This window comes from Aptenodytes patagonicus, chromosome Z (assembly GCF_965638725.1).
Source record: "Aptenodytes patagonicus chromosome Z, bAptPat1.pri.cur, whole genome shotgun sequence".
Taxonomy (NCBI): Eukaryota; Metazoa; Chordata; class Aves; order Sphenisciformes; family Spheniscidae; genus Aptenodytes; species Aptenodytes patagonicus.
The window spans coordinates 20,885,537-20,903,230 of NC_134982.1; the positions used below are offsets into that span (position 1 = coordinate 20,885,537).

The window sequence follows — 17,694 nt, forward strand, 5'->3', positions numbered from 1 at the left end:
TGAACACTGGAAAAATAATAAATAATGTACCACTGCAAGTATCTCCAAAAGTTAGAGAGTGTAAATTACTCAACAGCTTTCTCAGAAATAACTTGGGGTTTTTGCTGTTTTGCTAAGCCAGAGTCCGGAAAGATATGAGCCTATATTTTCTCATAGAAATTTAGGGTTGGAAAGGACCTCAAAAGACCAACCCACTTCTGTAAGCCTGTCCAAGTACACCTAGGAAAGCCATGTCAAATATTTGCTCTAGTGGTTCTTGAACAGTGTCTTAGCTAGTTTGCTCCAGTGCTTCAGTGTCTTAATAGAAAGGCGACATTGTTCTCTAACCCACAAATGAAACTGAACAGTTTATATCCTAACCTGGTGGAAATAGAGAAAAAGGATTAATGATTTTTTTATAACTGTCGTGGTTTAACCCCAGATGGCAACTGAGCACCACACAGCCGCTCGCGCACTCCCCACCCTGGTGGGATGGGGGAGAGCAAAAGTAAGAAAAGTAAGAAAACTCATGGGTTGAGATAAGAACAGTTTAATACTTGAAATAATAATAATAATAATCATGATGATGATGATGTAATGGAAAGCAAAACAATGAGAGAGAGAGAGAAAAAACCAAAAATGCGGGGGGGGGGGGGGGGGGGGGAAGTGACGCAACCGCTCACCACCTGCCGACCGACACCCAGCCAGTCCCCAAGCAGCGATCGCTGCTCCCCCAGCCAACTCCCCCCAGCTTATATGCTGAGCATGACATCACATGGTATGGAATATCCCTGTGGCCAGTTTGGGTCAGCTGTCCTGGCTGTGCCCCCTCCCGGCTTCTTGTGCACCTCCTCGCTGGCAGAGTATGGGAAGCTGAAAAGTCCTTGGCTAGTGTAAGCATTACCTAGCAACAACTAAAACATCGGTGTGTTATCAACATTGTTCTCATCCTAAATCCAAAACACAGCACTGTACCAGCTGCTAGGAAGAAAACCAACTCTATCCCAGTCGAAACCCAGGACAATAACAACATAGAAACACAAGGCTGGAAAGGTCTTTCTAGATCATCAAATTCAATCCCTGCAATCACTTGCAGATATGTTACATCATCCCTTTCATAAACTTACTGTGTCCATTAAAAGCAATTAGCTTTTTTGTCCCCATTACTCCCAAAGGAAGGCAGTTCAAGAACTTTTTTGCTTTGATGATTAGTATCTCTAATTTCTATTCATACTCACGGCTGATTTATGTCCCTTTGTTTCTGTGCCAGCATTATTATTTAGATTAAATACTTCTTTCCTCTAACTGGTATTTGTTCTTCAGATGTATTTATAGATAATCATCATATCCCTTCTGAGCTGTCCTCTTGCTGCTCTAATCAATCGAGGTCTTTTAAGTTTTCCTTGTAAAATATGCTTTCTATTTCTCTCATCAACCTACTAACCCTTCTCCTTTTGTGTTTTAGTTGTGTATCCTTGGAGAGGGGTGATTAAAATTGTACCTAGTCATACACAGACATTTTTACCAGGTCTTTGTACAATGACACTAGCTCTTCCCTATTTGTGTTAGAAATACCTCTTTTTGTATGTCATAGAACAGCATTTGCCTTATTCACAGCTGTGTCCAATTGGAAGCTCCTAGTCATTTTGGAATAACCCTTTATACCTTGGTTCTTCTCTTCCATAGTCGTTTCCAAACATAGAGTTTCTAGTTTCCGGGAATACGTTCTGTAATTAGCACCCAAGTGCATGACTTAAATGTTTTATCCTATTCAATTTTGTCCTCTTTGTATTACTCTAGACTTGAAGGTGGTCCAGCTTCCCCTGTATGATATCCCCATTCTTTTCTGTTAATGTATTCCAGTTTTTTGTTATTGGCAGATTTCATCAGAAAGCCCCTGTATTTTGTGCCAAGTTATCATGAAAATATTAAGCAAGATTGATTTCAAGCCTTATCCCTGCAACTAATTTCCTTCCAGCCTGTATTCAACATTTAATTATTACTCTTTACTTCTTGATTTTGAAATACAAATTCTTTTGCTTCTCCATACTTTTGCCTATTATTTTGTAAGATGTCTACTTATTCTAAATATATCTTTTAAAGATGGATAGTCATCTGTTATATCTCAAGCCTCTTCTACACACTTTTCTTCTCCACTCTTGGGATACAGATTCCTGTTTTTGCAGGATTTTGCAGCATTGACAGGATACATTCCAGGTCCCTGGAACCTGCTGGTCCCAGAGCTTCTCACTCCAGCTGAGAATTCCTTTAATTTACCAAAATGTGTCCCTCTGAAATCAGGAATTTTGTTTTATATGTACTCTGTTTACTCACCTGTTTAATTCAGAGTTTACTCATGATCATGCCATCCAAGCTTATTTTCTATCACCAGGCATTTTATAACGTCCTCATTAACCATGTCAAAATTATTATTAATTTTGTTGATTAGTTGTCTGAATATCTAATGAGAAAAAAGTGTTGATCTTCATGTGCAGGAATACCAAGGTCCTATGAATAATTGTTGGTTTTATTCTCCAGTCCCTATGTCAAATGTCAATGTCCTCCATACTAGCATAATTCTCAGTTACATTTTTTGGTCACTAGCATCAGAGAAATCTCTAGTCACATTCAGGGCTAACTGAATCTAGAAGTCTATTATATACTTCTAGTACTACCACAATAAACATCTGTCCATTACCACCCTTCTCCAAGTCAGTTTTGGTACAAAAAATTATTAACATGCACTATCTTTACTATTTCTGTATTCATGTTCTAGTGACACTACTATTCCTCTAATTTTGTACTGTCTTGCCAAGTCCAAATTTCACATCCTGCACCTACAGTTTCAGTCCCTCAATGTTCTTGCACAACTCTTAGCATTTGCATAAGCAATTTCCCACTGTTCCTACTGGCATTTTATACATTTACAGACTGTTCTGACTCCCACCAATCTTCCATTTTCTAGACTAAACAAACCATTTCAACCTCTCTTCATGGGTCAAGTTTTTCAACCCACTTATCATACTTGGTGCTTGCTTTTGGCCTCTTTCCAGTTTGTCTATAGCTTTCTTCAACCATGGCACCCCAAACAACATAATTATCCAGCTGAGGCTTCTCTCCTGACATTGAAAATGACATTGCTGCTTCCTGTAGCCCACATGTATCACACTCCTGTTAATATGTCCCAGAATGATTGTTTGTTTTGTATAAACACCATAATTTAAACTCCTACTCACTTTGTAATCCACTAGTCTACTAGTCTACTACTCTTCATTTTATACAAACAGCTTTAATTTTTCACAGTTCTGTACATAGTGCTATTTTATTAATTTCAGTTAATTCATACAATTTATCAAAATAATTTTGAATTTCAACCTGACCCATGAAGTGCTTGGTGTCCCTCTAATTTGATTCTAGCTGTGGGTTGTATACGTGTTCTGTATTTTGTCACCTCATTATGGAACAAATAAAAACATTCGGATGGTAAATCCCTGGTTGAACTGTCTGTGAGATGTTCACCTCCAAAGATTGATTATTTGAACTATCCTGAATGTGGTTGATGGAGAATATATGATGTGTGATGTAAGTCCCTGGGTTGATTTTGATTGCATTACTCCTTATTCTTCCCCGCTGGGACATCCTATCTTTGGACTGAATTCTGGGTCCATTATAGCAGGTTGTGCTTGTACAAATTGTGCTATTGACGTCATTCAGTGTGACTAAAATTGCATGTACTGCTCAAACCAGAAAGGGACAAAGAACTGGACTTTTTATGATCACTCTATTCACCACCTGCTTAACAAGCTTTCTGTACCATGTGATGAACTTTATCTTGTCGGTACTTTTCCAGTATTTCTGTGTTTTACTACATGGTATTAAACTGACTAATTGACATTCAAACATACTATATCCAATAGCTTCTTTTCTGAGGAAGCAATAATTGCTTTGAAGATGGCTATGAAATTTCTGTTCTAACAATTCAATCAAATTGTTAATTAAATTTTCTAAATAATCAAAGGATATTTCCTAATATTTTGAACCTTCTGATGAAAGAGATCTCTGGCCAACTGCTCTGTGGCTTTCCAACTCTCTCTTCTTAGGAAGACTGTCTTATCTTTACATTCATCTCAGCTTTTTTAAGTTGCACACAAAATCCTTTTAAAATGCTTACACTGCCCTTATTCTTAGATTGATAGCCTTGAGCTGAGGTCACCAAAAATGTAGTCTTCCTGTGGTAAATTTACCATGAACCACAGTACTATTGTTAGACCAGGATGTTCAGTGGTAAATTTACCATAGGAAAATGACATGTTTTTGTAACCTTACGGTATGTATCCCTACATTTCGTCTTCCCTTTTTGTATTCAAATGCTTTTCAGCAACATTCTCAGAGATTATTAGTTATTTTTGCTATGTGTTTCTGTATAATTCTGCAGGGCTCCACCCACAGTTTTCTTTACACTTTTGTCCCATCTCACACCTTTATCTGCTTCCACCCATTATTCATTCTGCTCAGTGAACTTTTCTTTCTGAGATCACTCATCTAAATTAAACTTACTTCATGAAGAAGAAATGTCCTAAAGCCTCGATCCAGGAGTCCTTGCAAGGCAAACTCTCATTGTGCTTTATGTAGGTTTTTGTCTGAGATTTGTGTCATCTCCAGACAGTGGCAAACAACAAATTCACTGACAGGGTCACTTTCACTTGATTACAATTCCATTTTCTTGAGGTTGACTAATAAAAAGCCCAACTTCTGATAGTTGTATCACTCAGTGCTTTCAAAATAAGAAAATAATTCTTCAGGAAGTATCCACTGAATCAAGTACCATGAGGAGAATCCTGCAAGTTTGGGACACTTTTCTGGTTTTGACACTTTTTTCACCTATGTCTACTCAATTGTTACTCTACCTCATTGTTACTACAGCCATTGTTCTTATACTTTAGCCCTTTGTATGTCCAACTGATAATGTAGAACGATAATTTTACTTGGGAAGTTTATTGTCACTTATGTTATATTCTACCATAACATTGCATTTTATTCTGCCAGGTCTTCAGTTATACACAGTACAATCTTTTCCTTGTTCACTGCACTGTATAGAGGGTTAATTTTTTCCCCTTGTCAGAATACTCTAGTGAACTAGATATTTCAATGCCAAAGAGAAGAATCATGTGAAGGGAGTCTGCTAAGCTGGCTTGTGGCTACCAGTAATGTAGAGGTGGGAGGGGGAGAGGGACAAGCTATGGACCACTTAACTGTTTTCAGGAAACCCTGACAAAGTATTTTTCTTCCAAGTGAATGCCTCTGGAGATTATGTGGTTAGGTTGTATTAGTTCTTCTATATTTTCTGTTTCTTCGTATTAGTGTGCAGTTTAAAGCCTTCCTATATCTATAGCCAGCTTTGCTGGATGGAAATTCCCCACTAGCAGCTCTTGATGTTGCTTCTTATCATTAGCATTGCACTTTAGGGCTGTCTCTTCTTCTATATTCCCTCCTCTTTCAATTCCACACCTGTGAATCCAAAGCTTTGACTTTCTCTTTGATGTCCTTCTGTTCTGACCCTGAATGGCTAGACATTTTAACCATTATTTCACTCCTTTCTGCAGCAACAGGCAAATACTATTCCCATTGGACTACTCTGGGAGGTAACTTACTTTTATAAAGAAGCACCATAAATTACTATAGATTAAATAAAATTTGCATTGGTACTTCTGGCTTCCTCCTGGAAACCATCTTTGTGCATCATTGGGTGCTGTTTGTGTTTTATGTTACAGAATGCTGGCTGGTCTCCCAACCCTTTTATCTTTCTTAGCCTTCACAAACAGACACACATAGCATACTTTAATATGAAACTGACTGTAACACCAACAGGGCCATTGAAAAAAAAAAAGCAAAGATCTTTTTCTCCTTTGCTGAAATAAAGAAACATGAGCCATTTCAAGTATTTGTTGAGCAACCCATAGCAAAATTTGAACAAATAACTTGTCTGTGGACTTTTTTTCCTTTATAACTCCAGTTGAAGTTATTACATTGGTAAACACATCTTTCCTTTCAAAGCCACCTTTTTTTTTCTTTTTGATTCTGAAATTCGGTGTTTACTGAAAGCAAAAGCCATTCCACAGACTTTTTCCACATGGCTCTGTTGGTTGGGGCTTGAAAAGTCTTGATCTTTGACTCAAGGTTTTGCTGGCAGAAGCCCTGTGTTCAGTTACAGCTATACTGGCAAAACCAAACTGTTCTTCCAGTACAATTTTTTCCCTTATGAGATTCATTTCACCGAAGTGCAGTTTTCCTCATGTTCATGTTCAGAGCACCATGGCAGTGTGTTATGTCATTACCTTTACTGTAACACGAGTTCAGAATTTCACCCTAGAATCACAGCAAGACAAAAATAATGTTGCATTAACAGTGAGGATATGTGTGGTTGGAATCAGGTATTAAGGCTGTATAAGAACAACACATCCTGTCTTGTTGTAGATGCAGTGGCTGCCGTTTTAAACACGGTGAATGCCAAACTCAAGAGCAGAAACATAATGTGGCTCCTTCTAGTCTGTAGCAAACATAGTGCAGTGAGAAACGTCCATAAAGCTGGCAACTTGGCTTGCTGAAGAGTTTTGCACACATGGGAGCTTTCTCCCATTGTTAAGGACTTCCAGCATCCCTCCTCTGTACCCCATGCTAGGGAAAGCTGAGGAATGGAAACACATTCATTCTACCTCCACTGCTGCCATGCCCTGGCTGCCAGATGGCTGTGTTGGCAGTGGAGAACCAGCGCAAAAATTCAGAGCACCCTGTGGTTTCTCTGCCCTTAGGGGACAGAGACAACTGGGCCCTGTGCTGAGGAAAGGAACAATCCATAATACCATCTTCAGCTTTCCTCCTGCCAGGGAAACTGCCAGAAGTTGCCTGGATGCAGCCCAGGCACTTCACAGGGTGTGTTTCTGATGGCAAACCAATGTAAATTAACAACAACTCTGCTGACGCTGTTGTAGTTACATTGGTGAGACTCAGGCAGCTCAGAGAGAAGCTCATTTGTCTTCTCCTAACCCTAGTCCTTCAGCCTCAAACACCCACTGAGACAGTGTCTCTTGCAGACTCAGAGCGACCCAGCTTGGCTTGACTTTGTGGTACTCTTGGAAAGAGAATGTGGTGGTGTTGTACAGGATACTTTGTCCTGTGGTCCTCAGAGCACTGCTGCCTCTGGTACAACTAGGGGATGTGGTGTCTTCAAAATATTATCCTCTCAGCAGCCTTAGTGGGTGTTGGAAAAAGCTGCCAAATGACAAAGGCAGTCATGAAGGCATACCTCTATGGCTATCATATGTCCCTGCCTCTCTTACCCTCTCTTTGCTCAAACAAAAAACTGCATGAAATACTGGCCAAGTCTCTCTGAGAATTTATTTTCACTTAGAGGCTTCTATAAAAAGTGTGTGTGTGAGTCAATGACTATGGCTATGACTAAAATTACTTGGCAGCTTTCCCCTGCTAGTACATTGTTGTGAGGACTTATTTCTCTGGATGAGCTGTTTATGTGCTTTGAAAAAGAGGTCATCTTTTATTCCGCAGTAGAACAAGGATTTATTTCTTACTACTATCAGAGAAATGGAAACATTTGTCTTCCAGTGCCTTTTTATCAGGCATAGGAGATGAGGACATTTTATAGATATGCAAAAAGTGGGGTATGTGTACATTACTCATGTTCTGGCATCCACTTGCAGAATTACACATAGACTGTGTGCTGGGAAGAGGTCTGGCAATTATCCTGTACTTACCTACAGGTTTTGCCTGAGACAAATTCCTACTAAGCTCAGTAGGAGTTCTGCAATTTATTTCCTTGGAAATTTGATGGGCATGAATAATTACACTGTCAACAGCATGTTCATACTTGAAGGACTTACTATTTAACTGTCAATTATTTCAGGTAAAGGCAGCTTTTCTGATGATGTGGTTGTACCGATGAGTTTGTATATCAATACTGTGACATGTACAAGTCACAAAAGGGACTTTGGCTTATGAACTGACATACATGAAAGTGGAGAAATAGGTTACAGCTATATAAAACACTAAGTAGCACTAGGGAACATCCCTGAGCATTGGAACTTGGTTGCCCTGTAAAATTTTTAAAATCCTCCCTGGCATAGTTTTGGCTTGGGTCAATTAACACTTTCCCCACCAGTTTCTGGACATAGTACAGGAGCTAGCATGGGCCACAGACCATTCCCAATAAGTGGTCTGCATATGACCATCCTGTTTTACAGAATAAGAGAATTTAGCAGTAGGGACACAGGCTGTCCCATGGTAGTTGGCCTCCATGCCAAAGCCAAGACTCAAGCACATTTAATTTGCTATTGCAGACATTGTCACAAATGTTTAGGGCACTTTTTGGAAAAAGCTTCTGATGGTATTGGAGCAAGTTTATTCCTTACTCAAAACTATTTGCAAACTGTCTTCCTCCTTGTTTTGCAACTTGACAGCTCACTCTGTAGAGCCCTGCTGCTATGCAACATTCCAGCCTCCATGAGCAACAGTTGTACCTTTGCTGGAATGACAATATTTACACAAGAAAGGGATTTTTTAAGGGTATGCTTAAAAAAAGCAAATTGAATCTGTTTTTCATTTGTTTGCTAACAGTCAAAATTGTCTTTAAAGCTTAGTGAAATGAAAGAAGAAATCACTACTCTCCCTTTCTAGCTATCCCTAGAAAACTGGATGAAACAAGGAGAAAACAAGTACAATTTTGCAGTGAAAGAAAGCTGCCTGAAACCAACAAGACTGTGAACCATGCCTAGCAAATGCACCTTTTCTGGCCTAATCCAACAACAAACATGTCTGCCATGGAGAAACACCCACTAAGTTTTAAGAAGTCTTTGTCAGTCTCTCTAAATTCTTCCACCGTAGGCAGCCCACAGAAAAAAAATGGGGTGCTGGACAGAGAGAAGGAGCACAGTGATCCCTCGGGAGAGACCCTGGCCCTGGGCCACCGCTGCCTTCCCTGGTCCCAAGGCACTGCTGCCTTCCCTGGCCCCTTCCTCTGCCCTGGCTGGACGGCCAGCTGTGTCCTCCAGATGCCCTGCCGCAACGGAGAGATTCATTCCTAGAGATCCTGAAATTTAAGTGTGCTCTCACCTTCCAAGTAATTACAGAGAGGCTGCCACACTTGCTCAGCCAAACACAAATGAATAATTGCCTATGCTTTGCTTTTACAGTGTGTTTAAGATATACAGGTATTTCGCTCGCTCTCAGGCAACGGGGGAATGAAATAATTACATTGTTGCTATGAGGCAAATATGCAGGCTCATAATTTTTTAAAACTTTGCACTCCAACCTATAAAAAAATCATGAGTGCAGCTCCACATGGCAGAATATTATTTTTAATGGCTTCTTTTTAGTTGCCTTCTTTTTGTCCCTAGATGTTTGCGTTTCTTCACTTTAGAAGAAATCTTTGTTTGATTGTTTGTTTATTCTTTAAATGAAAGCTGATATTTTTACATAATCATATGGCTTTGGGAGCCAGAGTTTTAAGAAAGAGACAAAGAAACTTCCGGTAAAAATCATGACAACTGTCAAGGCAATGCAGGAAGACTCCAAATCTTCCCAGGCTATTTCCAAGGTACTACTAATATTATTATGATTCAGTAGTATGTAGTATGATAGTGTATACTGTATAGTATATACTATATTTTACTAGGATTTCAATGACAGCATTATCTAGAACTCTTAGAATGGCTTTACACTTTGTTCCAGTATCAGTAAACAGTTTTTTGTTACAAAGGTGTGTTTCCTTTTCATTACAGCAATTACTGCTGGCTGCAATGAAAGGAGAGAAATACCTCCTGAGACCCTTCTAATATAGCCCTATCTGCACCAGCTCTTAAAAATATTGCATGTGTAAAAAATGTGACATGAGATATTCTCACTTCAAACCAGAATGATGTGTGGTTTTGACATCAATGTAACACATCTGCACTGAAGACGTGAACTCGAGCAGCAGGAGGTTTGAGCTTTTCAATAGAGCAGACCTTCACGTGGGCAAGGTCTGTCTAGTTACATGGCTGGGACTCCACAGCCACCATTTGTCTAATGGGAGACAAAGCACCAAACATGAGGTCTTTGAAACAGCCAGTGTGGAACAATTACTTCATATGAAACATGACCGAGAATTTGGTTTCGAATGGCGGGCGATGGTTTTTATGTGGTCCCACTCTGTGTTTCAGCCCAGCATGGACAAACTGCCTCTTTCCTGCAACTTCTGAAACAAGTTTCTGTGCAGTGCCTGGTCTTCCCCTTGCTGCATTTTTAAAAAATGAAATTAAACACAGGGCCCTATTCAGCTGAAAACAACCCCTGCAGCTGGTACTGCCTGAGCTCTGTGAGTCTCTTGTGCTCTGAAGATATTAATACAATTCCTAAAGGAAAAATATCCCCTTTCCAGCAGCCACGGAGAAGGCTAATAGACATAACGATAATCCCACCCAGCAGAGCTGCTGTTCTGCTCTCTGTCATAGCAAAGTAAGTCGTGCCTGTCCACAGTATCTGTTTCTTCTGGGTCTAATAGGGCAGCAGAGAGCACTGGCTGAAAGTATTTTTTCTTGGCCAAGCTTGAGTAAGAGAAATATTAACAGACCTATTCCATGCTCTGGTATTTCAACTACCCCTTCTGGACCTGGAATATGGAGAAATATGTGGATGGAAGAAGCAATTTATAAGGCTTCATAGCAGGAGTCTCTCAAGAAGGAAAAAAAGGGGGTCATCCTGCACGTTTCCTCTGATTTCTGGGAGCAGCTTAAAGGGAGAAAGAAGAGGGATTTGTGATTTGCCTCCACCTGAGGCCAAGTGGATTTTGTGCAGTTTTAATTTCCCCTTTTCTCAAGAGTTATTCTGCACGTTTGTGAGAGAAGGGTGGAGGTGGGAGTTAATGGTGGAATTAAATAATAAAATTTACAAAATACAGAATCAGGGAAAGATTAAGGTGTGGAGAGAACTCTGAGGGTCCTGATATGAAGGGGATTCCCTTTTGTCTTTCTGAGAGACAGCTTGTTCCCAGAGCTATGATCCAGACCATTGCCTAGCCTGCAGGAGCTTGCATGAGTTTCAGAGATTTCCCACTGGAAGCAGCCTGCACTGGAGTAAGCCTAGTAAAAATGCACAACAGGTTTTAGGGTAGATACCTTTAGACTCCTAAGGCAAAATAGCAAGGGATGTAGCCCAGTTTCAGACTGATTAGGATTAAAGAAGAACAAAACTCATGTTGAAATAATACCAGTTGCAGGGGCCAAAATGTACCTCTACTTCAGAAAAACAGAAGTTGAGCCTATTGTACATGAACCATCTGTGGGAGGCTGTGGTTGAAGGAAACAGATTATTCGTTCTAGATGTCCTTACTCATTTACAAATATAGTATGTGGCAGTTCAGAGCTTTTAAATTTCTTTGTTGACGGATTTTTTAAGATGAGTGAACTTAGACCAAAAGGTGAGGATGCAAATATTTAGTCATTGTAGGAAAATGTTACTGGATTTTTGTGCAAGTTCTATTTCTGCTTATCTGGTGTGCAGGTGTTTTGAACATCGATACCGGAACTTGCTATGGCAAGTAAGCAAGTAAAAACATATTTATATAATTTCATCTGGGAAGTTTTCTGCAGTAAAGTTTAGGTATAACTCAGTAAATTATGCTATATTTTAGACCATTTACTACCAATTGCATAACACAGTGTTTAATGCCACATTAAACCTGTGTCGTTTTCTTCTCTAATGATGGCCTGAGTAATTTTTAGCAATTTGACAGTTTTTTTACATAGGAGATAGGAACATACAGCTCAACAGGAAATGTGTTTGGCTCCTTGTCTTATTTAATCTCCAGAGAAGTAGGGCCTCAACCCTTCAGCTAATTATTCCACAACTATAGCTGTTTAAATATGTTTTAACTTGTGTTTGCATTTTTTTGTTCCCAAAGGCTTTTGGCAAGACTATTTAAGCTGCTGATTTCTGCAACCCTGATTTAGTGGAAAAATTTAAGCACGAGTTCAACATGAAGCATACACATAGTCCCAGTGAGACAAATGATAACTTTGTTTAGGGCAACAGTGCTGAGCCTATGTTAAGTATGCCTTGCTCTCCAAAGATGTTAGATCCTTGATCCATGTCCGCTGGCAAAATGCTGGGGCTGTTAGTGGGCGTTCCTAGCATCCATTTTCCTCATTTCACAGCCAAAATAATTGCTTTTGGAGTATTTAGGACACCACAATAGTCAGCTCAGCTCAAGCAACCACCTGGTGAAACCGTGGCCGTGGCTCACCTGTACTGCCCAGTGCAGAGCTGTTTTGAAGTCTTTGTCCACCAGAGTCAGGTCTGCTCCCTTGTGCAGCAGAGTCTGGGTGTGCTGGGGCCTGTTGTGGAAAGCAGCCCAGTGGAGTGAAGTCATTCCCTGAAAGCCACAAACCCAGAGAGCAAATAATGGTCACTCACAGGAGCACCCTTCGAGTCTCTGTAGATCAGCTAGACAGTTCTGAAGCCATTTGGGACTGACAGACTCTTCCCTCTCCCTCTTGATTTGGAATAATTAGTAACAGCTTCTGAATTAGTGGAGTCATAAGGGGGAACCAAGCAATTAGCTTTTTGGAGTTGTTACAGAAAATGGATACAAATACGAATGCTTCTTTTGTACATGACTATAGCCTGTTATAAATAATGTGTGGTCAGGGCCACGACGGCTGGGGAATGGTTCCTCACTGCTCAGTTTGGATCCTGTGAGAAAAGCCTGTTTTAGACTGGTGCTTTGGCATGACACAGTGTGACGTTTATTTTAGGTCTTATTTTTGATACATAATAAGTATTCTAGCTGGCACTAATCCGCAAGCTAAGGAACTGGACCAGTTATGTCAACAAAAAAGTCACAATCTGAACATCTCATATTTACTGTTTAGGGAGAAAACAAAGCAAATGGTAAGATATTGACCTGCATTTTCATTCCATCTTAGCTGTGTTCAGTCAGTCTTGGTAGATCAGAGAATTCCTGGCCTGTGTTTGCACCTTCATCAGCATTGTTATACACACCTATATTTTACTCTACATCCATAACATTAAAGATTTTCTGTATAAAGTTACTCATTCAATGTGTTTCTTAAAAATTACTAGTGTTGTTCAGATGTGGTAACATTTTACTTTGGGCAGGTGTTGTTTACTATCTCTTATCAGGGAAAATGCATTTCAAGGGTCTTGCCTGGTTTCCAAAATGATAAAAAGCAAAAAAATGTAGAGTGGAAAAGAAATTAAAACTTGACATAGAACCCCATAAAGCCAATTGGCAACAACTCAGGTAAAGTACGAGCTATAAAACATTGATGCAGACAGGTTGTCAGTGCATTAATAGCGGAAGTTGTTAGCAGTGATTTTCTAGCTAAAATCTTGAATGCCCTAACATTAATTTCTCTCACTCATCAGGTATCTTATAAGGCTTTTCAAGTCCCCAAATGGCTTTTGTATGGGTGATGACAGAAAAAGAGCAGTTGAACAAGAGCAGTTTTGTTTTCAGTTAGGGTTTGCAAAACTTAATCATGGGGGTTTTGGTTTTGTAAAACCAAAAATGAGTGTAAAATCCTGCCCTAACTGAAATTAATGGGAGCTCTGCCATTGACGTCAGTGGACCAAGGTTTTGACACAAGGGACGTAGTACTGTTGATGGACACTCAGCATCTGTGAGTGCTGTGAAGCGAGGCTTCAGTGAAGTGATTTCCAGCTGGGAAATGGGTCCTCACCCCTTGTCCTGGAAAGCAGGAAAAATCACTGAAAGAGGAGAAGCTACACTGTACCAGGCCAGCTTTCTGTCATCCACTCTCAGTCTGTTGATATGGATGAAAAATCCTTGAAAAATCAACTTTCCCTCTGTTTCTATTGTGGTAACCAACAGAGTCAGCTGTAACATAAGAGTATGAGAACTGTGGGTAGGGATCAAAGATGTCTCTAGTACAGGAACGCAGCTCAGAGAGGTCAGTAGCAGATGCTTAGGGAGAAGATACAAGAAACAAGGCTTGATGATATACAGTCACCTAATATTTGGTAATCAGGCTAAAGACTTCCTGTGACATCCAGACCTCCACAAGGTAACGATGCATTTTCTGAAAAAGTAATCATTTTCATTTTCTTTAAAACTGCTGCCTGATAATCTCTGTAGATGTCCCCATCATTTTAGACGGAAAAACCAGTTAATAATAATTCTCTTTTCATCTTCTCCATGCAATTTATGATGCCATGGACTTGTATTATATCGTCCCTCTGACATAGACGCCAAGCTGAAAGTCCTATTGTAGTTAGTTTGTTCTAGTTGTTAGCCTGCCCACGAAAGGAAGCTACTCTATAACTATTACCATCTTTGTAGTTTTTTTCTGTTCCTTTTCTTGTATATCCTTTTTCAGATTACTCTTGCAGCCGACATTCAAGATGCGGGTGTACCAAGGATTCAGACAGAGAATAATGATGCTTCCTGTTTTGTTCTCTATTTCTTTTCTAATAATTCGTACATTCCATGTGTCCTTTCGGAGCACCCAACTGAGCAAAGAGCATTGAGCTGGTTGTAGCGGCAGCTTGCATGTGTGGGCCTGCTGCAGCGGGCAATGGCTGTCTAGCCTGCACCCATCTGATTTGTGCATGGTGATACCACCCTTGAGTGGCATCTGTGTATAGGCTGCTGTTTGAGAGAGGAAGCATGAGAGTGATATCAGAACTGTCAAAGCTGAAGATCCAGCAGAATATAATATTAAAGGTAAGACAGCCAAACAGTTGCACATTTATAAAAAATAATGAGCAATAGGGGACATAAAAGGAGAAAAACCAAGAAATGGTGTAGGAAATATAGTGTGACACGTGTTTTGCCCAGATTCGAGGCTTTTTCAGGGAATATTTCTTCACATTATCATCTCACAGGCTTCACAAATAAACCCACAGAAAGCCACAGTTGTGGAAACTATGAAACCTCCAGATGTATTTCTTACTGTTTATGTGTTCATGCATTCATCGGTGTGTTTTTCTCAAGTGTAAGATGGGAAAACTGAAGTGTTTTACTTATGCCAAGAGAACAGCTCTGTTAGCTGCAATCATTTGTGAGGATCCACATTTTTCAGAAAACATGAATATTCAGGGCTTAGTACTGACACTTGAACAAATATCTTCTCAGAGCCAAATGACAGTGAGCTGGATTAAAAGTTCCAAATTGCACGTAGCGATGCATTACAGCAAAACATTATGGCTTGAAATTATGATCCATGGTTCCATGCAATTCATTAGCACCATAATTCTACACCAAGACAAAGCATACGTCTGGTTTAGGTTGTTGTGAGCAGGGTCTGCAAACCATACAGTGGATAAGGAAGGTTCATGGGAAGAGGGAAAATTAACAACCCTGTGGCAGTTCTGGCACCGTGGAGAAGAGATGCATCCTTGAGCAATTATTAGAGTGAAGAGAAACATACGAAAAGACATCCAGAGTCTCTCTTGTGTCTTGGCTTGTCTATTTGGAGAAGAACAAATTTGGGAAGTTAACACTCTCCTGTGTACACTATATAGGCAGGGCACAATTTTTTAAAGATCAGAGGATAGCATAAATTTTTGTAGCTCCATGGCTGTTCTGTGTAATACCAGCTTTCCAATATTTTTCCTGAGAACAGTACTCTAATGACAGGGTGATTGGTAAAGGTGAAGATTTAGTTCAATGTCTAACTTCAGAAGAATCAAAAGCAACTAATGTCTTGGCAAATGAGTTAAGAGACTAATTCAAGGTACCTCATAGTTGGCAGTATATGGAGAAGGTTTATTAGCTTAAAGGTGCATCATGTATAGTAGGAAAAATGAGATAATGCTTTGCAGTTCAGCAAAAGCATTATAGAAATTTTTAACTAGCGCATAGACTCATCATAAAATTGATAGTACAGTGGACTCTTTCTGAACAGCATGACTGGTATGCCCCCAGAGCCTGGGACTGTGAGTTGTAGCACAAGCTCACTCACCTCATTGTCCTGATGATTAATTTCACTAAGATTTGACTGCTGCAAAAGCACGTTCAGAAGCCTGCGGAAGCAATGACATAATCAGTGTGCTGTACTCCTGACTAAACCTGAAAAATTGACATTTTTCAAGAAACAAAACATGCAATTTCAGGAAAAATCAGTATTAGTGATGGGCACAGGCCAGAATCTTAGGTCTGAGCTTTGTCATACTAGAAAAGCAAATAGGACTTTATGGCTTACTGTAACAACAGAAGTTTAGTGCTGGGAATTAAAAGCACATCGACTAGGAAGAATTCTTATGCTGATTGCCAGGCTAGAATAAGAGTGTGTAATATTATACATGTGTGCAGTTTTTGGTAGCTTAGCAATTCATTGTCATCCTATTTTATAAAGTTTTAAACAAACAGAAATGCTAATGTCCAGTTTCTAAAAGAGATTTTTCACTCTCCTTAACTCTTGGAGTAATGCGGTGTTGTGTACATTTGTGTGTGTGTATATAAGCATGCATACTATATATTTACGTACACACAAACCAATAGTATTTTACAAGGCCTTACAGTGTGTCTGCTGGGATAGGGCCATTGTTATGGTATAAAATACAGCAATGCATTGGTTCGCATTTTACAGAATATCAGACTACAAACACTCCCCTCTGGTGGAGGGAACAGTTACAATAAAATAGTTACATGAAATATTATTCAAGTGCAATAATATTTTTAACACTGCATGGATTTTGCTTTTCTTTTCCTTTTGGTATCCTATGAAGATGTTCTGAAATCACTATAGGTTTGGTGAAGATGGTTGTGTTTTATAGTAGGATGCTAAGTGTTTGGATCATGTACATGGGTAGACCATGGAAATGAAAAGGACCATCCTGTCACAGGCTGTAACAAAGCCAAATAGCATAAATCCTAACATGGATGTACAGTTCTTATGATTCTAGCAAAAGGAAAGATATATCCTTAGTGGATCCCTAGATAAGACCTTAATGCAAATCTGTGGCTCATCTGAAGGTGTGAATTTGTTAGAAACCTTCAAAACATGGACATTTAAAAGACATGCTGTTTTGCAAGGAAATTAAAAGATGATGAAGTGTCAAGGAGGGAACTGTGGTAAATGTACAGATAATGCACAGATAAATGTATATAACCAGGCATTTATTCCCATGCACAGGAGACTGAATGAAAATCTTTTGCTGCTTTTTGTCAGGACAATCTTCAACAACTTCCAGTATGTTTTCTGGATTGAACTGTGCTCAGGTGTGTGGATCAGATCAAACTGAGAATGTTGCATGACAAATTTGTTCTTTCCCCCACCCCCCAGTAATAAACAACTAGGTAATGTAAATTATTCAAAAGAAAGACATTTACAGTTGCTTCGGGATAATTTGGGAAATTCTGCAGGTGAAAAGCTTATCTGTTGGTAACCCCATCTTCAGGTGCCAGAAGTCCAAATTTAATTTTTTCTAACTAGAATATCCCTAAAGGGTCAAGACTGGGCAGATCCCAGTGCTTTGCTAGGACTTCAAATCCATTTGTATATAGATACAAATACTTGTAGAAAAGGGGTGTTACACCTCCTTTTCCAAATCACACAACCAATGGCATAATGGAGTCATACTGTAGGAAATCTGAAAAGGATGACATTTTAGGGTTGCTGTGATTAGTTTGGTAAAGATTTGTAAAAGGGAAGAGATGTTTTGTGGTCATTTGGCACAATG

At 39.6% G+C, this 17,694-nt stretch overlaps 1 protein-coding gene across 3 annotated transcripts in view; it reads right to left on the minus strand.

Annotated features, from left to right (window-relative positions):
- ANKRD55 (ankyrin repeat domain 55) overlaps nt 1–17,694 on the minus strand; it is a 51,904-nt gene that overhangs the window by 20,249 nt on the left and 13,961 nt on the right. For all 3 annotated transcript variants that reach the window (XM_076362119.1, XM_076362120.1, XM_076362121.1), the window contains 2 exons: nt 15,975–16,035; nt 12,272–12,400 (listed from right to left, as the gene is read on the minus strand). In XM_076362119.1, the coding sequence (XP_076218234.1) occupies nt 12,272–12,400; nt 15,975–16,035 (190 nt within the window). The remainder of the gene's footprint in view (nt 1–12,271; nt 12,401–15,974; nt 16,036–17,694) is intronic.